This window comes from Hipposideros armiger, unplaced genomic scaffold (assembly GCF_001890085.2).
Source record: "Hipposideros armiger isolate ML-2016 unplaced genomic scaffold, ASM189008v1 scaffold_138, whole genome shotgun sequence".
Classification (NCBI taxonomy): Eukaryota; Metazoa; Chordata; class Mammalia; order Chiroptera; family Hipposideridae; genus Hipposideros; species Hipposideros armiger.
Genome location: NW_017731488.1, coordinates 817,896 through 841,004, shown reverse-complemented (window position 1 = coordinate 841,004; position 23,109 = coordinate 817,896). Strand labels below are relative to the sequence as shown.

At 46.2% G+C, this 23,109-nt stretch overlaps 1 protein-coding gene across 2 annotated transcripts in view; it reads right to left on the bottom strand.

Annotated features, from left to right (window-relative positions):
- The window catches only part of NIPAL3 (NIPA like domain containing 3), a 69,485-nt gene that overhangs the window by 5,044 nt on the left and 41,332 nt on the right, over nt 1-23,109 (bottom strand). The window contains exons 3-12 of one of the 2 annotated variants that reach the window (XM_019650149.1): nt 22,616-22,684; nt 20,842-21,013; nt 18,071-18,130; nt 14,425-14,570; nt 10,710-10,806; nt 8,856-8,991; nt 6,853-6,941; nt 5,131-5,194; nt 2,259-2,353; nt 1,059-1,090 (exon numbers count right to left, since the gene is read on the bottom strand). In XM_019650149.1, the coding sequence (XP_019505694.1) occupies nt 1,074-1,090; nt 2,259-2,353; nt 5,131-5,194; nt 6,853-6,941; nt 8,856-8,991; nt 10,710-10,806; nt 14,425-14,570; nt 18,071-18,130; nt 20,842-21,013; nt 22,616-22,684 (945 nt within the window). In that variant the 3' untranslated portion in view covers nt 1,059-1,073. The remainder of the gene's footprint in view (nt 1-1,058; nt 1,091-2,258; nt 2,354-5,130; nt 5,195-6,852; nt 6,942-8,855; nt 8,992-10,709; nt 10,807-14,424; nt 14,571-18,070; nt 18,131-20,841; nt 21,014-22,615; nt 22,685-23,109) is intronic. The other variant, XM_019650148.1, reaches the window with a different exon arrangement.

Genomic DNA, 23,109 nt, shown 5'->3' with positions numbered 1-23,109 from the left:
TTTGGAAAACGTTCATGTATTGTCTGTGTTCAGGCATGATTACAGAGTGGTCCTGTTTGTATCCATCAGGGTCACTGAGTGGCCTTGTCTCATGTGGATTTGTGAAACTGTTTATGTTCAGCCAGGGGCCACCAAGGCCCAACTCCTGGCCATCAGGGACTGCTTTTCTCTTTCTCCTTTTTTAGAAGTCTTTCAGGTGCTAGAATTACTTAAAGCCTCTCCAAATTGTGACACGTAGTAGATTTTTGGAATCTGAATGCCTCTTGAACAGTAGCTACTGGTCTGTTGTGAAGCTACCAATCTAAGTAGACCAAAAAGCAAGGTCCTGATGCTAACCAGGAAACCAAACAGCTAGAAAAGCCACTCTGCTTAAGCAGTTTCATTCTTCATGTTCTACCTGGCATTAGGTCAAACAAGTGTTTGAAATTTTCCAAGTTTTTACAGCAAAAGGGGAGTGAAACCAAATTCAACCAGGCATCTACCATGTCCCAGGCACTATGTGAGGGGCCTTTAATATGTGATTCCTCTACCCTGAAAGGAGTCCCAATTTACAGGTGAGGGTCAGAGGCCTTGGGAGGTCCAGACCCAAGGTCATAGAGCAGGTAAGGGGGTACAGCTGGGATTTGAGTCCAGGTCATTTGAACTCCAAGCCCACGCTCTGCATAGCACACAACACATGGCTACTCAGAAGTGTCCTGACGTACCATAGCCACAGGGCAGGGTCTGCCTTTTTTCAACATCTGACTTCCCACTGATCACAAGGTACAAAGAGAAAGTGAGAATCACATCCACAAACAGATTACAGAATGTTGATAGCTAGGATTACCTTCAGTTACCTTCTATTTTCTACCAGAAAATACATCTGTNTTACCTTCTATTTTCTACCAGAAAAAACATATATGTATATATATATATATATATATATATATATATATATATATATATATATATATGCATATACAAACACTTATGTAGCTATATACACATACACAGTTGATCAACACACAAACACACAGGTATATACACATACTTGCACACACACAGAGTTGACACCTCACCTATCTGGGATTCAGCTATCCAGCGCCCTCATCTATCCGGAACACAGCCGAGAACAAGGAAGTAAGCAAAAAAGGCATCTGAGCAGCCAGATTAGATGTGTAAAAAGTCCATGCACTAAAAGCTCATGCATTTAACTCCTAGGAGAAACCTTCAGGCCCCAACTCAGGGTTTATTTATTTTAACTTCATACACAATTCGAACAAGTTGGGCAAATGAGAAGACTGCCATGGAGTTGCTATGCTGGTTACGGCAAGAGGGACAGACAACAGCTTAATAGCAAGAGATGAGGAAATAATACAAAAAGTAGACACATAAACCCCGGGGTCAATTGAGGTCGGGGCACCTCAGTCAGCCCTGAGAACACCTGCATCACAGCTCTTTATTAAGCAGCACTTGATGCCATCAGTGTGATTATATTTTGTTCATTAGACTGTCTTAAGGAAGGGTGGGAGATTCTGTTTCAGAGCGAGTTCCCATCTTACCTATCTAAAGTAAAAATTGTGAGTTAAAGAGCGAAAGCCAGTGGTCCCGGGCAACCCAAAAATTTAGCTCAGCAAACCTCGACGGGGCTGGCCCATCATCCTAACTTTTCTAATCTGGATCCCTGTAGGCTGGATAGGTAGGTACCCTCCAGTTCTCCACAGGCCTCGCTACTCCCTTTTGTGCAGTGCTGTGCTGATGCACACGGTCATGTTACTGGCATGCCTTCAGGGCATTTGAACTTGTGCTTCTCAGTGTGACCCCTTCCTTAGCAACCCAGGAAATTAGGCTTTCCAGAACAAATCATGCTCTTGTGGACTCTTCAGGGGTGAGGTTATAGTATTTAAATTTCATTCATCCTATATTCTTTCCCCTTCTCTGATCATTCCATTCTAACTAGATAAATGAGTTTTTTCCTTTTGCCAGCATGAAGCCTGGGGCTGCAGATCATCATTATATCCAGTGTGAATCAGGATTGTCTTTAAAAGATCCTAAAATAGACATGGGTACTGGTAAGACGTGCTCAAAACCAACTGAAGCTCCTCAGCCATTTCCCACTGCCTCCTCTTCTGTCCACCGAGATTAAAAAAAAAAAAAGAGACAGTCACATCATAACAGCATCAAAACGGCACAGCACACCTTCCCTGTACGACACAGGAAGTAGCAGTCATTCTATATGGATGAGCTGGCCAGCTGGAGACAAGGAATTTTAACGTTACCTGGCATGGCATCCATGGAAATATAGGGCTCAAATGGAATGGCTTTCTTCCTGTTGCGTGTGATTAAGAAGACACCCAAGAATGCAATGAGGCACCTGAGGAACAGGGATAAGAGAGGAAGAGAAATTAGGCCAGAGGGAGGTTGGGTGGGAGGGATATTTTCAAACCCAGGTAATGGGACAAAAGTCTAAGGAAGGTTGCAGGTTGCGGAGGGGAGCTTGCTGTTGAGCAGCCCTGAGAGGCTGCTGGGCCAGAGATCAGCAGGGAGCAGACCCGAGATGAATAATAACACCCCGTGCAGCCCCATATACCCTACACTCTGCACAAGCCTCCATCAGAATAAATCAGACTCTCCCAGGCAAAATTCTCACGGTTCTTCACTTCCACTTAACTGGTATCTCAGAAACTTGCCTTTAAAAACTTTCTTTCTTTTTTTTTTTTTTTTAAGATTTTACTGGGGAATTGGAGGAGAGGACCAGCCAAGTTGTTGTTCTTCAGTCTTAGTTGTGGAGGGCACCAGTCACCATCTGGCTTCCCGTCGGCAGCTTGTGGCCTCTAAGCTCTAGGTGCTGTGTTCAATCTTAGTTGAGGGTGGGTGTAGCCACCATCCCATGTGGGAGTCGAACCAGCAGACTTATTGTTAAGAGTGCACACTCTATCTACTGAGCCATCTGGGTGGCAGCTCAGCTCAAGGTGCCGAGTTCAGTCTTAGTTGTGGGTGGGTGTAGCCCACCATTGAACAGGCAATCTTGCTATTACACCAGCTGAGCCATCCTGCCACCTGTTGGCAGCTCAGCGGCAGCTCAGCTCGGGCGCAGCATCACTGGCCCATGTGGGAGTCGAACCGGCGGCCCTGTTGCTCAGAGCTTGTGCTCTTAAGCTGACTCTTAACCAACTGAGCCAGTTGCCAGCACCAAAAACTTTCTTTTTTTAAATTATAAAAGTTCTTTATGGCCTAAATTCAATCAATACAGGAGGAAGTAAAAATTGGAAAGTCCCTATACTTCCCCAGCCCCATTTTCCCAGGTAGGTGTATACTGTTCCAGTCCTTTTTTTTTTTTTTTCTTTTCTCTAGAGCTTAGATATAAACAAGCATACTTTCTAAAAATTGAGGAATAATTTTCATGCAGTAAAATGCACAAACCCTAAATATAGAGTTCCATGCATTTTACCTGTGTATACACACGTGTGAACCACCAGGTCAACAGAGAAGGCATTTCCGTTCCCTCCAGCCCCAGAAAGCGTCCTTGTGCCCCCTCCAAATTCGTGTAGCCCTTCCCCAGAGGAAACCACTATTCTGACTTCTCTCACCACAGATTCGATCTGCCTGTTCTTGAATTCCTCATAAGTTAAATCATAGTGTGTATGATTCTTTGATGTCTGGTTTCTTTCATCCGATGTATGTTTTTAAGATTTATCCACTTTATCGTGTGTATTACTAGTTCATTATTTTTGTTGTTGTTGCTTTTTAAGATTTTATTTGGGAATTAGGCGAGGGGAACAGTATTGGGGAACCAGGAAAGGGAACAGCCAAATTGTTGTCTTTTTGTTCTTCAGTTTAGTTGTGGAGGACATCGCTTCACAGGCCCATGTTGGTATTATCATTGCGCTCTTCCTGGCTGAGGCAGTGGTTGCCGGCCATTGGACAGCCGCTCATGGCGGCTCATGGTGGCTCTCGGCAGCTTTTGCAGGCTGCCAGTCACTTACACTGGCTGCCGGCCACTCACGGTAGCTCATGGCAGCCCACTGTAGCCCCACTGCAGCCTAAATTGTCGCTGGCCACTTACAGCAGCCCAGCTCCAGGTCGAGCCATTGTTCACAATCTTAGCTGTAGAGGGCGCAGCTTACTGGCGCATGTGGTAATCGAACTTAGCAGCCCTGCTGTTCAGCACTCGCGCTCTTACCAACTGAGCCACTCGGCTGGCCCAGTAGTTCATTATTTTTAATTGTTGTGTTGAATTCATTGTCTGAATATACTACAATTTGTTTTCCACTCTCCTGTTGATAGACATTTGGGTTGTATCCAATTTGGGCATATTATGAATAAAGCTACTATAAATATTCATGTACAAGTCATTCTGTTAATATATGTACTCATTTCTTTTGGATAGATTTCTAGAGGTGGAATTGTTGGATCTTAGTGCATCTCTATGCATAAAAAAAAATTGAACTTTTTCCATCTAATGCATACTACACATGGTTCTATGTCTAGTACCTATAGACTGGCTTCAAATTTTCTAAATGGCAGCATGGTACTTTGTTATACATGTATACTATAATTTATTTAACCTGTGTTCTACTTCTGAGCATTTAGGTTGCTTCCAATTATTTGCTTATACGATGAATTTTAAAATTAATAAATAGCCTCATACATGTGTCTTTGTATCCCATTTCAATTTTTTTTCTAAGATAAATGATTAGAAATGAAATGCTACATCAAAAAGCATGCTCATTTAAAACTTTATGGATGTGGTCAAACTAAAGAACTCCTCACAGTGTGGCAGTGTGGTCTCCTCATCCTCTGGCCAACATGGGATATTATCAATTTTGTTAGTAGTGTTTGCAAAACGATGGCGTCTCATGTAGGTTCAACATGCCTTTCTTTGATCTGAGGTGAGGCTGAGAGTCCCTTTATGTGTTAAAATGTGATTTTTAGAAATGGCAAGGAGATTAAAGCCCAAAAAGAAAGGGGAAGGAGAGACAGCCTGTGGGAGGAGTAAAGTGCTCACCTCTGGGGACAAGCTCCAATCCCAGCTGCTCCCCTGGCTCTAAAGGATTGCCTGAGAGGCTGAAGCAGTAACAGGGGGAGAGAGGCTATCTGCCTGGATTCTACACCCACTGCTCTGGGGCCAGCGAGCAGGACGGAACTCACCCCAGTGCAAACATGCAGATGTGCAGAGCGTCCTCCCCGATGAAGTCCAGGTAAAATATTGCACCTGTAGCAGCAAATAAATAAGACACAGTGAGCTGTTTTCAAGTCGCCTACTTGCCAGTCTGCCTGGGATTTGCCTAAGCTCTCTTCCCTGTAGGAAACCAAAGGGATTGAAAACTATGACTGTGCCTAGTAAAATATTAGAAGAATGGCGTAAGAGCCGTTGGGGGAACAGAATGTCTTCTTTCTCACCCTCCTAGGCCGCTCTTATCTCCATCTTTTTTTCTCAACTTTTTATTTTTATCTTGAGATAATACCAGTCTCACAAAACTATTATAATAGAGTTCCCATGTACCCAGCTTACCCCAATGAAACAGTCCCATAAACTAAGCTACAGACCATGTTTACCAGTTTTTCCACACTCCTTTCCCCCATCTTTCTGAAGATGGATAAACAAGGCTTTGTGTTTAAGTGTTAGAACATTCTAACCTCGCGTGGCCAGCACATGTCACGCCTGCAGGTCCACTCCTATGGCACGAGAGTGACCTGGGCCTGCCACCCTCACCCTGCAGCCAGCGTCTGGCTGGATTCATTGCATGACTATGGGCTTCATGCTGTCTTCCTGGGCTCCTGATTCCCTGCTTGACTTCTGACTTGATCATAGTATCTGAACTTTGGCTGGACCGCAGCTCTTGACCATGCCTTCATCTTTGCATTAGGTTCGCTTTCTGGCTGCTCTGGGTCCATGTCCTACGTGATCCCTGGTACTGCGCCCAGCACAGGCCGTAGCAGGTGTGTGCCAGCTCATTCCTACCTCTGTAAGTGGGATTTGGGCACCCCTTGTCTAACGGGCACTGCAGAGCACATGGCTTCATGGCCAGGCCTTCCTCACAGGAAGGCCCACTGGTTCTTTTTTTTTTTTTTTTAATTTTATTGGGGAACAGCCATGGTCATTGGTTACACATTGCTTTCATGCTACGGTGGCATAGTTGGCTCTTTTAAGGAGGGCGCAGCTCACAGGGGCCCATGCGGGGATAGCACCGGCAACCTTGGTGTTATCAGCACCACGCTCTAACCAACTGAGCTAACCGGTCACCCCTAGGCCATTGGTTCTTATTGAATGTTTTACTCTGAAGATTGCAGTCAGCATTGCCACTTAAAAACAAACACACTCTGATATGCTTGCAGACTCTAAAGCCACCTCAGAAAAGAAAATGAAAAAAAAAAATTTAGGGGTGAAGTAGAAGAAAAGGGGAATATAGTGATCATCACGGACTGAGTTGCTATCGTGCTGAAGATGTTTCATGTACCAACCGTCTCTGAAAGTTATGTAGAAGAAGCCTGTGGTCACTCAGTCAGTGGAGGCCGTGGAGCTAGCAGACGGCAGCACAAATTGTTAAAGAAACCTTGCACCTGCGCCGGCAAGCAGGGGACATTCGGATTGTGCATATATCAGTTCTAAGAGGTGAGTGTTTCTCCCATTTTGTGAATGTGGAGCTTAGGCGCAGAGAGGTTAAGTGATTTTCCCTGAGCCACACAGCTCTGTCTGGGCTGGGCTGCAAGCCCAGGTCTCTGTGGCTCTAACTCCTGCACTTTCTCCATGGGCAGACAAGTCAGTGGAATTGGCTGTATGACCAAGGCAGAGCTCTCCTCCCTCCACACTGGGGTACTGTCCCTGCTGCTAAGGTAGACGACAGAAATCTAGCAATCGACCACACCTACCTGCTGTGATGGCGACAGTGGTGGATAGAATGTAGCCCACACTGGCAATCAGAGAGGAGTCGTACATCTGTGAAGCTTGACTTAAAAAGCTGCAATACAAAAGCACTCTGGTCAGTGGGCTGGGAGGATGTTGGAAAGGCCGAGGCGAAAGCTGATGACTACTAATAGAGTTGGTTTGAAATGTGAAGATGACTCATGAAAGAACATTCCTTGGGTTTATAAAGATGCCGCAATCCCTGTGTGTCCCTAGGTCTGGGCTCCATGCTTCACTCCCATTCTTCTCCTAGACACCTAACCTGAGGCCCGGCCCCATTTCCCACGCAGGCCATGCCTTCCTGGTCTCACACCCAGGACCACGTGGTTTTCGTCACCGGAAATGCCCTCCTCACCTCTGTCTCCTGTGTCCTTACCCCACTTAAAAGAGCCATTCCTGGTCTGTGAAACACTCCAAGAAACTCTTAAATCACTATCATAGTCTATTGTTACTGTTATTTTTTAAAAATACATTTTCTTCTTAGTTCAAAAATAATGTGATCAATGCAATCGATATAGAAAAAAGAGAGGGAAACTTGGGAGTCATTCGTAATCTCTCCATCTAGGATAAACACTGCCATGTTCAGAATATAGTCTTCGTCCTTCTGCTGCATAGTATTTATGTAGTTGCTTACACCACAGCATACTTCCCAGTCAATGGTAATCGTCTGTTTACTAGGCTGCCCCCACCAGGGCTGTGAGCGCTTTGAGGGGGTTGCTAATGCTGCTTGTCTCTGTGTGTGTGTGTGTGTGTGTGTGTGTGTGTGTGTGTGTGTAAGGCCCTCAGGGGCCTGGCACACAGGAGGCCTCAGGGAATGGGTGCTGACTGGCTGAGAAGCTCCCCAGGAAGGATACAGGAGGTGGGCGGGGCATCTGATTCGTCCTTGTAACTCCTGGAGTGCTCGGCACAGAGCCTTGAAGGGGCTCAGTGGTGATGACTGGAATTGTAGTAGGACTAAGAAAAGTAGTAACTGACACAGTAATAGCAATAATGATCATAAAAGCTGCTGCTATTTACCGTACGTTATCCTGGGGACTGTACTAAAAGCTTTACGTGATTCCCTCAGGAAGGGACTGTTACTCCCATCTGCAGTGGAGGAATCTGCATCTTAGAGAAGCTGAGGTGGGGGGGGGGGGCGGTAGAGCGGAGTGGTGAGGGGCGTGGGCTAGGGACCCAGATGCCTGCGTTGAATTCTCAGCTCCACCACTTCCTGGACTTTTAACCTCACTTTGCCCCAGTTCTTCATATGCAAAGTGAGGACAGTATCACCTGCCTGGAAAGGGTGTTGTGGGGATGAAATGAATTCAAGTTCATGTGAAAGCAGTGACAGCACAGCAGTCACTCCTAGATCCCTGAGGCCTCGCTGGTGCACCATGAGCCCTGACCTGCCCAGGGTGAATCAGCCTCGTGCACAACACCGAAACCTGCGCAGTTCACCCTCCTGTCCCTGTGCAGGATTGCCCAGGCCCGCTGCTGGACACCAAGTCTCAGACGTGAACAAGGCCCGGCTTGCCCTCAGTTCTGCTGTTTTTCGCTTAAGAGAAATGATAACCTCACTCTTTCACTTGGGCAAATTTGGGGAAGATTTCTTGAGGACAAGAAATGACCACTTTTTGTTCTCCACCTAGCAGACAAACAGGTGTGTCTAGAGGCCGCACAGCTTCTTCTGAAACCCCTGAAATGGGCGCCTGCCTTGGAGCAGGTGGGAAGTGAGGCTGCTTCTGATTGCGCACTTCTCACATTCTGAAGCAGAGGGTCAAACACAACCCCCCAGGCTTGTCTTTCAAGCAGCACAGAGGCCCTGCACGTGATAACCCAGCAAATCAGCAGCCCCCCTCTCTCCACAGTGGGTGCCAAACCCTGGCAGTAGGCGGCCTTCCCTACGGCTTCAAAAACAAATGCAATCAGGCCCAGAAAACACAAGGGCCCTGCGTGTCAAAACCCAGCAGGAAGAGAACTTGTAACTCACGTGGCTTGATAGACGGCAGTGGCCACCATGCACACGAACATCACATAGAAGATGGGGTAGTCGAGCTGCAGGTTCCCTTGGATGGATAAGACAAGCATCCCAGCCACCGCCTTCACTGTCACCACTGTCATGGAGCCTGTAGAAAGGATACAGGATGAGTGGAGGCAGCCAGACCCTGAAAGTCAGTTTATCACCCCAAAGGGCTTGATAAAAAAAATGGAGGGCACAGCCAACCCAGTGATCACTTTGAAAACAAAATCGCCAAGGAATGGACCACTGACACATGCTACAACCTGAATGGTCCTCTAAACCACACTCAGCGAAAGAAGCCAGTCACAAAAAAAGCCACATAATGTATATAATTTATATAGTATGTCCAGAAATGCAAATCCATAGAGACAGAAAGTAGCTCAGTGGTTGTCAGGGGCTGGGGGAAGCAGGAATGGGGAGTAACTGCTCATGGGCACAGGGTTTCCTTTTTGGGTGACAAAAATGTTCTGAGGGCCGGCCATGTGGCACGTTGGTTAAGAGCTGGCTTGGGAGCGCCAGCTCTGAGCAGCTGGGCCGCGGTTCACATCCCACATGAGGGCCAGTGATGCTGCGCCCTCTACAGCTAAGATGGCGAACAACAGCTCAACCTGGAGCTGGGCTGCCATGAGTCACCGGCGATGGCGTAGGCTGCTGTGGGCTGCCGTGAGTGGCTGGCAGCCAGCAGCTGGCATGAGCTGCCATGAGTCGCAGTGAGAGGCCATCAAGTGGCCAGTGACCGATTGCCTCGCCTGGGAAAAGAGCACAATGATATCAACATGGGCCAGTGAAGCGACATCCTCCACAACCAGACTGAAGAACAAAAGGACAGCAACTTGTCTGTTCCCTTTTCTTGATTCCCCAACGCTGCTCCCCTCCCCCAATTCCCCAATAAAATCTTTAAAAAAAAAGTGTTCTGAAATTCAATGATGATGAGGTTGCTCAACTTGGTGAATACACTAAAAACCACTGAATGGCACACTTTAAACAGGTGCATTTTATGGCCTATAAATTATCTCTCAATAAAGCTGTTTCTAGAAAAATCAAAATAATCAATCCTGTCCTATGGTGACACCTCTCTGTGTGGTTGCTGTGGGAAGGACAGAAGAGAAACAACAGGCATCTCCCTGAGGACTGGGTGTTCCCTTATGCCCACTTTTAGAGGGCAGTGTGGCTTACACCAGGAGAGCCACTAAGCAGGCGGCAGTAGGGTTTCACCCACCCACTTCTTCCCCAGGAAGAATAGGTATTTCTCACAGCTCTATTTAGTAATCGAATGTTATGTTGGGTTAGAGCCTTGCACCAATCGGATTTAGGAACCATTTCTCCCATCACATCCATCCTTCTAAAAGGAAAGGAAAAAAAAAAAAAAAAAGAGAAAGACAGCAAAATCAATTCTTGCCTATAAATCCAGCATGAGTTCTAACCTCTGATTAGTTTTACACGAACCCTTAAGGACTCAGTTATGGAAACATGCTCCACTCTGACTTCTCTGAAATCACCTCTTAATCCTCTTCACACTTACGCTGCCTTCTTCATTGCAGTTGTCACCGACCACATGTATATTATCTACATATTTTTCCACTTGTTTACTGCCGTTTCCTCCCTTTACAATGGAGGCAGTCTGAGGGCAGGGGTTTATGTCCTGTGCACCACCATGGCCAGTGGTTGGGACCATTCCTGGCACTTAGGAGACTCGGTGTTTGAGCAAGAATGCTGAACACAGCCAGCAGCATGACAGCCCTGAAGGGAACTGCCTCCAGCCAGCAGGGACCTCCTGGTGCCACTCAGTCATGGCAGAACTCAGTCACCCACACCCCCACTTACCGAGTAACGCTACCAAGAGAAGGATCACGACAATGTTGTTGGCGTTCTTCTCCTTGTAGAAGTACAGCAGTAAGCAGAAGAGAATGATCTCCACAAGCTAGGAAAGCAGCAAGGTGGGGGGGTCAGGGGGCGGTCACAGACATAGGCGAGACCGGGAGACGCTGATGGGCGGGGCCAGGGGTTACGCGTCTGACTTCATCAGTCACAGACCCTCAGAGCTGAAAGGAAATGGGCGCACCCAGCATTCCCCAAACTCGTGATAGATTTCCTGTGGAAAAGTAGGGGATGCTGAGTGAATCTAATTCCTGGACAACACCAGGAAAGGGTTCACCTGACAGTAGAGCTTCGAGGGCGAGGTGCTGGCCTCATATCCACCCTGTCTTGGATGGCCAAGATTCATCAGGCTGAGAACGGTCTCTTCTCACTTCACTGCCCCACGAGTAACCCCATTAAAACTGGGGGTTGGTCAAAGAGGGAGATGCTTGTTCATCAAGGAGAAGAGAGCTCTTTGGTGAAATATACAATACACATGCTCTTTGCCCCTTAAACAAGCCTCTACTGAGTGTGGTTTAGTAGAGAAGAGAGAAGCGGTCATGTGCAGTCAGGGAGGCTCAGGTTTGAACTTGGATCTGCTTCTAAACTAGCTGTGTGACCTTGGGCAAATCACTGTGCTTCCCTAAACCTCAGCTACTTCCTCTGTGAAATTCTTACTTTACAGGGCCATCCTCACAGCTTACACTTAGTGAACTCAAACATGAGCCAGGCACTATACTAAGCATTTTATCTATATCCAACTCATTAAATCAGCACAATAATTCTATGAAGTAGGTACTATCGTAATCCCAAGCTAGTAAATGGCAGAGCCAGGATTTGAACCTGGATAGTCGGGCTCTAGAGAAGACATGCTTTCGCCCTAGGCTACACTGCCTGAAGACAGGAGACCCCCGTGCCTAGCATTTAGAAGGTGCTCAGCCAATAGAATCTTATGATTAGACAATGGCAAGTCTGAAATTTTAGAAGTTCCCCCACCTTGGATCAACAATGTGTCCTTTCTACTCCTCAAAGGCCCAGACATTTGGCAATACTTTCCCAAGTAGTGAAGCCAGGCCCAGCACCCATCAAAACTAAAGCAGAAAAATTTGACAATGGCTCAGCTCCATTGGCCCACCCCAACCTCCAACCAAAGTTTATTATAAAAACCAAATGCCGAAACATTAACGGGTATTTTGAAAAGAAAATTCCTCATAATCAGAGACCATAAAACACAGCTGTTTTCATTTTCCTGTTTTCTTCCTGTCTTTGTCACAGGGAATACATATTTGATTTCCTTGTCATCACAGTCAATGTACAATTTTGCATTGGGCCATTTTTAGTTACCATAAACAATTTCCATGTTTTATGAAGTTGTCATAATTAACTCTAATGGCTGCAGCATACTCCATCAAGCAGATGGAGAGTTACTTAACATTCCCAACCATCGCGTGTGCCTTCAGGGGGGCCCAATTTTTCTGCCATTCTTCATGACGCTTAACTGTACGCTGTAACAGCACTTGGCGTCCTATCCCAAGACAGCTGTGTATAACTTGGTGCCTCCTGATAGACCATGAGTTCCATGAGCATGTCTCATTTATTTTTTATATCCACAGTGTCTGGCTCACAGCAGACACTCAAAGATATTTATTGAATTTGATTTAGCCTCACAGTCATGATAAAGGAAGACTGAGGGGCTGGCCGAGTGGCGCGTTGGTTAAGAGTTGGCTTGGGACACCAGCTCTGAGCAGCAGGGCCGCTGGTTTGGATCCCACATGGGCCAGTGATGCTGCGCCCTCTACAGCTAAGATGGTGAACAACAGCTCGACCTGGAGCTGGGCTGCTGTGAGTCGCCGCTGGTGACGGTGTAGGCTGCAATGGGGCTGCAGTGGGCTGCCGTAACCTACTGTGAGTGGCCGGCAGCCGGCGTGAGCTGCCATGAGCCACCATGAGCGGCCGTCCAATGTCTGGTGAGTGACTGCCTCACTTGGGAAGAGCGCAATGATCACAATACCAACATGGGCCAGTGAAGCGACGTCCTCCACGACTAGACTGAAGAACAAAAGGACAGCAACTTGATTGTTCCCCTTCCCCGATTCCTCAACGCTGTTCCCTCCCTTAATCTCCCAATAAAGTCTTTAAAGAAAAGAAAAGAAAAAAAAAAAAAAAGCAAGACTAACTGAGTTGGTGAGTTGGTCACCGAGCCTCTGCCAAGTGCTGGGTGGTTTCCACACCAGCTTGTGTCATGAGCAACAACCTCCCCAGGTCCTGTGACTTCCGTCAGTTTACAGAAGAGGAGGCAGAGCTTCTGGTTCAGTGACTTGGCCAAGGTCACACAGCATACAACGAATTCAAGCCCAGGACTCCCTGAGAGAAAAGCTTTGCCTGAAGAGGTGGGGCTTTGGCTCTGTCCTGCAGACATTTCTCCACACCCATCAGGTAAATGCTGGGACTGGCTGGCTGGCAGTAGGGAGATGACACAGCCCCAATTATGGGGAAACATCTTTTCTGTCTTGTGGGCAATCTGAGGAGAAAGCACATTCTGGGGCTTTTGCCTGTGTCAGAGGTAGCAGTGAACCTGAGGTAGAGTAATCAGTAAGCGGGTCATGGTGAAGGCAGGTGGCACATGAGGCCAGGTAGGCCCAGCTTCAAGCCCAGCTCTGCTCTCACGGGACTCAGAACAAGTTAGCTAACCTCCCTGAGCTCCAGTTTCCTCATCCAGAAAATGGAGAGAAAAACACTTACTTTATAGGGTTGTTGAGAGAATCTGAGATGATACAGAAAAAAATGTTTAGCACAGAGACAGGCATGGTATGGGAATATTCCAGTAGCTTTAGCAAATACCTTAGAGCAGCGGTTCTCAACCTGTGGATTGCGACCCCTTTGGGGGTCTAACGACCCTTTCACAGGGGTCGCCTGTAATGTAAATATCTTTTTGTTTTCTGATGGTCTTAGACAAAAAGATATTTACATTACGATTCATAACAGTAGCAAAATTACAGTTATAGAGTAGCAACGAAAATAATTTTATGGTTGGGGGTCACCACAACATGAGGAACTGTATTAAGGGGTCGCGGCATTAGGAAGGTTGAGAACCGCTGCTTTAGAGGTTTTCCTTCATTAGTTTATTTGCGGACCTAAACCGGTTATCATTGGGGCAGAGGACTGAACTCTGGCTGGGAGTTTAGGAGACAAAGTTTCCAGGATCTCCCTTGTTTCTATCAGCTGTGTGATACTGGGCAAAAAGAAATAAATAACATTCTATAATTGTTTAGAATTTTAACTTTTCTTCTTACCATAAAAGTTTTAAATGCTTACATAGACATTTTGGGTAATATATAAAGACAAAATAAAAACTCAGTCATAATTCCATCTCTCTGAGACAACTTCTGATGGAATTTGTTTTTCTGTCCAGTCCTTTATAGATACATTGTATGTACATACCTACAAATACCTCTAAAAAAATAAAGTTATCATATCACACATGCAGACATTACTCAGGATGTTAAGTGAAAAAAAGCATTTTGCCGTGAATTATGTACCCTCCATAAGGATGGTCTTCAGAGCTGTGAAATACGTCACAATTCACGCGAATCCCCTATTGTTGGGTATTCAGGTTTCTGGTTTCTAAGACTCGATTCCCACTCCCGCCACCTCAGGCAGAAGGGCCGGAGGCTTCACTTACCATGTACAAGAGAAAAGGCCAGCTCACGAGGTGCTTGGTGATGTTCTCGCCTGTCATCTTCTCATGACTGTTGGGTGCGAATGTCACCAGCAAGTAGGTGCCCACGACAGCCAAGCCACAGCCGACAAAGGACAAGACGTAGCGCCCTGCAAGGAATGGGGGGCCGTCACAGGGCTCACTGCAGGCACGGGCCCCAGGCCAGTGTGCTTCTGGGGCAATACAGCTGACCTGGTATTGTTTGTATTTTGGGGTTTTGTTTATTTTTTAAAAAACAGATGATCTTCCTTAATGTTTTTTAAAAATAACATTTAGTGTTAAATTTTTAATGAGGCGTAGCATGCATACAAAAAAGTGCTTGATGGGTTCTCACAATGTGAGCACAGCCATGTAACCAGCACCCAGATCAAGAAAGGGAATATTAGCAGGACCCCCAAATCCACACTTGTGTCCCCTTCCAACCACTTGACCCCACTCCCATGGTAACACTTTGACTTCTACCAGCACTGACAGTTTCCCTGATTTTGCACTTTATTTTTCTTTTTTCTCCTCTCTCTCTATTTTTGGTGTGTGTATGTTTCTATTTTCTTTTTTACGTTTTTTTATTATTTTTATTTCTTTTGTTGGCTTTGTACTTTATGTAAATGGATTTGTACAGTACGTTCTCTTGTGTTTGCGAGATTCATGTGTATTGTACACGTAATGGTGGTTCTCTCATTCTCACTGCTGTACAGTAGTCTGTTGTGTGACTATGACACAATTTATCCATTCTACTGTTTGATGGGCATTTAAGTAGTCTCCAGTCTTGGGTTATAACAAAATGATGTTGCTATACCTATGTATTTTTGTTGGGTGTGAAACGGAGTGGAATTCCTGGGCCATAGGTGTTCAGTTTAGTAATCAACTGGTTTTCCTAAGTGGTTGTACCAATTTACACTCCCACCAGTAGAGCATGAGAGTAAAACTATGTATTTTTCTTCTTCATTTTAGCCATTCTGGTGTTGCATTGTGGTTTTAACATGCATTTTATAGGGAACATTGTAAAGCTAGAATCACTTTATGGGCAAGATAAGAAACAAATAAAACAAAACCTTAAAAACAAACATAAAAAGAGGCACATAGAACCTACCATGTGCCTTTTAAAAATTACATCATCGTTTCCCAACTGGTTAGTTAACCTACTCCCAAGGGAACTGTCTAAATACTATCAATATTCTACCCCACAGACCTGTCAGAGATTGCTAATGGCCTCCTGTCTTTTCCCCAGGGTCCTGTCACAATGCACTTGGACCCTGTGGAATTGGTGAAAAGCCTCTTGATGTCCAGCCCAGGCAAACTGAAAAGGGCTGTGAGTTCTGAGCTGCGCATATGGTGACCACAGGCCTCTGGATTTTTCTGGCACAGAAGTGACTATACCGATTTCATTCTACTGCCTCCAGACACTGTGATACCTCATTCAATGTCTTTTATTATCGTTCTAGGCCTCATAAGGTGCTCAAAAGCAGGTTGTTCAATTGTTCAGTGAATGAATGAACCACTCAACATAGTAAGTTCTGTGCTAACATACACAAGTCTGTTGTCTTAAGTTTTCTTCAGGCAGGGATAGGTCTTACTCATCTCCATGCCTGCAGTGTCCAGCACAGGTCTAGCCCTGGGTGAATATTTACTGAATTTAATGGAACTTTAGGCAGGGCAGTCATGTACGGCTGAGCAGGTTGCTCACTGCTCAAGAGCACCTCGCTGAAGGCATGAGGAAGACTAAAACCTAGCCCATGCTCTGCTCCCTAAGGCATGTGTCCATAGAACTACAGATGCCCAGAGGGGCCATCTCTTTCCAATTCACGGATGGCACTGCCTGGACTAGCATGCCTCTTATTCCAGGACTACCTAGAGTATCCCTGAAAGGGACAAAGCAGAACAAGCCCAGACACCCTGCCCCCCATCTACCCCGACCCCACCACTGCCCCAAATCAAGACTACTGCAAATCACAATGTGTCTTCCAGTCTTGTCGATACTTGTTTGCTAAGCAGTAATTCTGCTGTTTTTTTCAATGTAAGAGTCTTTTCTTTTTCAGCCTCCTGGCCCTATCTTGCTTTTATTCTACACCAAAGATTCAGAACAGTAGTTCCCAAACCTGGCTGTGTTTCCACAACTGCTTGGGAGCATCTTCTCCCTGACATGTTGTTTTAACAACTTTTCAGACACACAGAAAAGTTGAAAGAGTTGTATAGTAAGCACCCATAGTCCCACCACCTGGATTCTAAATTAATATTATACTTGTTTTATCACATATCTATCTGTTCTCTTCACCCCTCCATCCATTCATCAAACCATCTTATTTTTTGATATATTTCAAAGCAAGTTGCAGACAAATATACTTCATCCTGAGGAGGTTTATAAGAATGCAAATGTCTGGGCCCCAGATTCAAAATCTCTAGGGATAGAGCCTGGGTCACTATCATGTCACTCAAATCCTTAGCATGGCTTATAAGGTCCTACATCATCCAGTCCTCCATGTCTCCTTGCTCCCATGTCCTCCTTCCCTCTTTACTCATCACCCTCCAGGTACACTGGCCTTACCGATACCAGACACACCAAGCTTATTCCCGCCTCAGGGCCTTTGCACCTGCTGCTCCCTCGGCATGTAACACTCTGCCCACAGACCTGGGCATGGTGTCTCTGTATCATTTAGGTCTGGGCTCAAAAATCACCTCTTCAGACAGTCGAATCCTGACCAGTCAAGGTAAAGCATTCCCAAGTTCCCAGAGTCCCACCAAGAATAGTTCTAGTTTTTCTGAAGCACTAAGATCTAGAATTATACTTGTTCACTTGTTTATTGTACGCCTTCCCCCATAACACATACACATTAGACTGGAATCTCCACGTCAGCAGGTACCCCATCTGTCTTACTGTTATATCCCTGAAATCTGCAACAGAGTGTGGCACTCAGTAGGTTTCTTGGGGGAACACATCTTCCCCACTCCTCAGGTTTCCGTAAGGAGGGACCTCCAATGGACCGACACTTCCGCCTCTTGCCCCATTGGTCCACATTTCTCAATTGAGTGGGGCTAATTCCCCAAAAGAATTTATACACTGAGGCTTTGTTCTTTTTTCCTTCCTTTTTTGCCTCAGGTGATGTGAGGCAGTAATTCTGGGTAAGTGTTCCATTCTGCAAACCCAAATGTTTCCTTGGGAGACTGGCCCAAGGTCTAGTTGGGAACTGGGGCATATGCGGGGAGAGGTCATTTGGCTGCATACCTAAGCTGCATGCTATAATTTAGCTTTTATCAGTAATAAAGCATAACTTCTGATCTCCTTCTGTGTTTGTATCCCATTGCTTTAGAACGCAGGGTTCTACTGGTGCCTTTTATTTGGCTTCCTAAAATTATAACAATAGATGCTCAATAAATATTGATTGAATGGCATGAATGAAAGTCCATTTTTAAAAGTCTCAGATGATTCTCATGTGTAGCCAGGTTTGGGAACCGCTGATTAAAGACCTGGCTCTGGGGAGCCTGATGAGGGTGCAATATAGAACCACAGAGGAGAGTGGGAACAGGTGATCTCTATATTGGGGTGAGCTGGTTTTACGATGAAAAGAAGCACAAGCGTAAGATGAAGAACAGGGGCTCCAATCAGTGAACTTACTCAGAAAGTCTTTCGGTTTCCATTTTTCTTTGATGAATATGATTCCTATGATGGCACTAGCTAAATATAAAAAAAAAAGCACAGAGATAAGAGAACTGAGGCAGCCATCAGTCAAAAGGAGTCCCTTCACCCACACCCTTTGGGGTGGCTCATCTGCACTGGAGCCTGAAACGTCCTAACCTCTCACTCATGCTCCCAAGAGCTCAGTCCCTTCTGGTTCCTGTTATTCCATCTCGGAAAGGGAGGCTTCTCTCTGAGTCTTCCTGAGAATTTCCTACAAGGCTGGGAGCCCCGTGTGCTGAGTACTTACTGTGCAACAGGCAATCTACACAAGTGATGTCTGGCATGGTCACTCTTTGAGGTGGGTGCTATTATTATTCCCAGTTGAAAGCTGGGGACACCAAGGCTAAGAGCAGTGAAGGACCCACTCAAGATCATGCCGTTGGTAGGTGAAGGCTAGACTTGAACCCACGGCTGCTGGAGGCCCAGGCCCTTGCCCCTCCCACTGGAATGACATTCCCCCCTGGTTCTTCTCCCTCCCTGGCTCTTCCAAGTTTGCGGATGTCCTCAGATTTCCTGTGACTGCCCTAAAGGATGGGGCTGGCGCTCACTGTGAGCACACCTGGATTGCTATCTCAGGTGTACCTCCTCTGGCTGTGTCCTGGGGTAAGTCAGTTCACCTGGGTCTCGGTTTCTTAGTCTAGGAAATGACGTGCTGGATCCAGCTTGCATCACCAGCTTGTGGATTGTTACACATTCAGGAAAACACTGGCAGCTTGAATGCAGCCATAGTGTTGCATGGACATGGTGCTAACACCATATAAATAAAGAATACTACATGTTAGGTCCTCTTTTTTTCCTTTCTCACTTTTCTGTCCCTTACCTCCTACTCTCCCTCCCTCTACCTCTTCTTCCTCTTTTTTCTCTTCCTCTCTCACTCTTTCTCTGAGAGTTGTTTTATCAGCACACCACTGAAAATACCTACTTCTCTGAGTTATAGGGGCAAATAAATAATATATATAAATCCATTTGTCACCCAGTAAATGGTCAATAACCTGGACTATTATTATTATTAAAGTACCTAGAACAGTGACTGTTAAGTAATACGTACTCAATAAATAGTGGTTATTACTATTTTTAATATTATTTCTCATTTGGTGACTGGAGAAGCTCTAAGAACCTCTGAATTTCCAGTGGCTGACACCTGAAGTCCCATCATTATAATTCAGCCTCTGGTTTTTTTTTTTTTTAGCTGAGCCATCCTGCTACCTATTGGCAGCTTAGCGGCAGCTCAGCTCGGGCTGGGCATCGAACCGCTGTTGCTCAGAGCTCAAACTCTTGAGCGAGCTCTTAACCAACTGAGCCACTCAGCCAGCCCTCAGCCTCTGGTTTTTAAGTTTCATTAATAGAGTTACTAAACTTCAGAGACTAGTATTTAAAGCACTTGGTCACTCAGTCCCCTATTTCTCATCATGCATAAAGTGCTGAGAACCCTTTGGAGAGGTCGGCAGAAGACAAATCTAAATAACTATAGGGGCTGGGCAGTAACATAAATGTAGAAAGAAGGCAAGATGAAAGACAATAAGGAAAGGTTGGAACTAGGCAGACTACTTGCCTCAACTAAAGGCATTCAAATGATACTAAAAAACAATACTGCGTGGGAAAGAACAGAGCATGCCTGAGGACCTCATTCATCTTGTGGGCTGTCAGCTGACCAAGAAAAAAGGGTCTGATCATAGGATCAGGGAAAGCAAATAGGTTTCTGCTCCTTTGCCAACTCCTGGTCATTGGGAATGACCGCCTGAGCTCTGAATTCTGATGCCCCATCAAAGCTCACTAGGAAGACATGCTATAATTGATTAGTGATGTCTGCCTTGGGCCCAGGAGGGGCATACAGTCCCCATTCCCTGGTGTAGAGGAAGTCCTCTTAATTCCAGGTGGAATAAAACGCAAAATATGGCTTCCTCCTTTAGGAGCAGGGAAGACCTTCTAGGCGGTGTAGCGCTTGCCAGCGAGATGGAAGGAAACACTCCAAAGCAAGTTCATTATCCCTGCTCCTATGTTCCAAAAGCTATTGGTCAGTGATCTACTAACATCTTTTCAGAAGAAAATAATGTTTTTCTAATTCTATTTGCGACCTCATGGCCATTAAAACTCGAACTTCATCTTTTAGCTGGTTCACATGTTCTGAAACGCTGGTTCGGTGATTACAGACATCATAGAAAAATGGCAGATGAGGAAGTTAATGTTGTTTTAAAAACAGTACCAGTTGATGTAAAAAGATTTGAGAATAAGCTGAATTTCTTAGAGGTGTAAGATATCTGAACCCTATAAAAGCTTGGGTTACCTTGATGGAGTTAGGATGAATAGGCTAAGGTTTATCTTCTTTCTGCAGTAGAAATAAAAAGTAATTCTGATAAACTTTCTGAATCTTAAACAGATTTTGGAGATAGACAGCCCCGTTCATATCCCAGTCCTGCTCCTCACTGGCTGTGTGATTTGGGGAAAATAAGTTCACTACTCTGTGCCTCGGTTTCCTCATGTGTAAAATGGAGATAATAACGGTGTCTCCCTCAAAAGGCTGCTGGGACGATTAGAAGAATGATCTGTAAAGTGCTTGGAGCAGGGAGTGGTGTGTATGAAGCCCTTTCTAAGTGCTAACTATTGTTATCAAAGCAATAGCTGGTTTGTTTAGCTTGATCTTGGCGGTGACACTGTGGTCACACAGCTAGGTCAGTCCCAGGGGATGTGTGGGCGGACTCCAGGCTTACCGATCACGGAGACTGCACCGAGGGGCACGATCAGCGAGAGCGGAGCGAAGGCGTAGGAGGCAAACACACCCAGCTCGCCCAGGAGCATCAGGAACAGGCCCAGCCACCATGTCTTAGTTTTGAAATACGCCCGGGGGTCCTTGGAGCCTGCCAGGCGGATGTGGCAGTACTTCTGGAAATCCGAGAAGAATGTGATTTGCCCAGATGTTTGGGGAAAAGACGTTATGATGCACATATCCTAAATCTACCTCCCAATTTTATTCGGGAAGATGTGTCAGGTGTTTTGGGGGTCCTTACTCAGAGAAAGGTAAAGCAGTATCGATCTAAACACTAGATTGGTATTCTAAAACAACAGTTCTCAAACTGGCAGAGAGGCCTTAAAAATTCCCTGGGGAGCTTTGAAAAAAATCCGCATGTCTGGGTCTCATCCTCAGAGGGGAGGTATGCAGTCTGGGTGGGAGCCATTGTCCAAGGACCCCCACTTTAGCCTGGCCTCAGGTTGATCTTCTTCTTCTAACTGCAATGCCCAGGAGTCCCCATGTTGGCGGTGCCCACCTGGCTACATTCCTTTCTGTAGACACACCAGCAGCAATGCTGGGCAGCCCTGTGGGTATCAGCGAACCCTGCCCTCCTGCGGGTGGGTACTTGGCTCAAGTATGGCCGACACTCTTTGTTCTGGAAATGTGAACTTGGGACGTAAAAACTGAGGCAGTGACTAAGGAGAGGTAGGAAGTCATGTTGACTTAAGAGGGCCAAGGCTGCCTTTTTGGGGGGATCATGATGGGGGCTACATAAAAGCAGATACAGAAGCAGAGACGCTGGTCTGTAGAAACAAGAGCATGAACCAGACGAGTAGTTAAGAGAACACATGGCCTCAGAAACACACCCACATGTTGTGTGCATGGGAGCCGAGATGGACCATGTGTGTTCACGTGCCTGCTCCAGGGAGGGAGAGCAGCTCAACGCAGCTAAAAGCTGGGTCCCACTGGAGAAGGGGGAGAGAAGTTGGCCACTGTGCTGGGGGTTCTCTGTCTGCAGGTGTCAAGTCTTAGTCTGGGGTTCCCAGAAGCAGTCCCTGGGACAAGGACTTGGGAACAAGTAGTGGATTTGGGAGGTGGTTCCTAGAAGCACAAGTAAGGGAGCAGGAAAGTGAGCCAGGGAAGAGAGAAGAACAAATGGGGAGTCCATTAATGGGTGAGTTAGTCCGTTAGGCAAGTGGGGCGCAGTCCCACTGGGGACCCTCTGGGAAACCCTGGGAACTCACCTTAGAACCATTCTACCAGAGGGCAATTATCCACTGACGCCTATTCCCCACTAGTTGAAGTCTGCCCCCAGGGGCATTAAAAACTACCTTCACCACCCAATACACACGCCAAGCTTCCCAGTTACACCTGTGTGCCAGTGGAAACAGTACCCATGGTGCCCCCTGGAGAAGCCCCTCCAGTTCTCAGCTTGCTCCAAACCACAGCTGCTTGTGAACTCATATGGGCCAAGGGGATCTGAGGCACAGCATCTGCCCCAGGGCACCCAGAGACTTGTAAGTAATGGAGAGGGCTGTCATCAGAGGTGAGGGGTGATGAGGGGGAACCAAGTGGGGGCAGAGAGATTCTGGAACAGCCCACAGGGTATTGTCCCAGGCCCAGCCCAGGGATGGAGGGCCAAGTCCCACAGAGAGGAGGCAGCTGGGCCTACACCAGACTCCCCGGCCTATCAGACATCACTGCCCCAGACAGTGCTGGTGACTGAAACTTACCTGGTGGTGACTGAAACTTACCTGGAGGTTAAGCGCAATGCTGACCACAAGATGCCCGAAAATCGCCAAAAGGGCGCCAATCAAGTTTTCCTGTAAGAAACGTTCACAGGAGCAGATATGAGCTGGGTCTAAGATAAGGGGCCCCAGGATACATCTGAAACCCAGCTGTTTGCTGTCCTCCCTCTCAAGAAAAAAACAAAACTAGAAAAACATCCATCATAAAGCCACACCCCAGACCCTCTACTGGAATTTTACTACCCAAGGCTAATCAGGCTGCCTTGCTGATTTCCATAACCCCGCCCTAAATTAGACACTTTCAGAAAGCACCATCCTTTGTTTGCAGGTCACAGTGACCTGATAAGGCCTACACCTACTCTGGTATTTCCCTTAATGTACTGACTTGCCAATGATCTCAAGCAAGAAAAGCAACATTGAGAAATCAGAATTTACAAAACAAACACAGACAGGGATATTATTTGCCATTTTATCAGTAGAATTTTCTTGTTCCCAGAGGG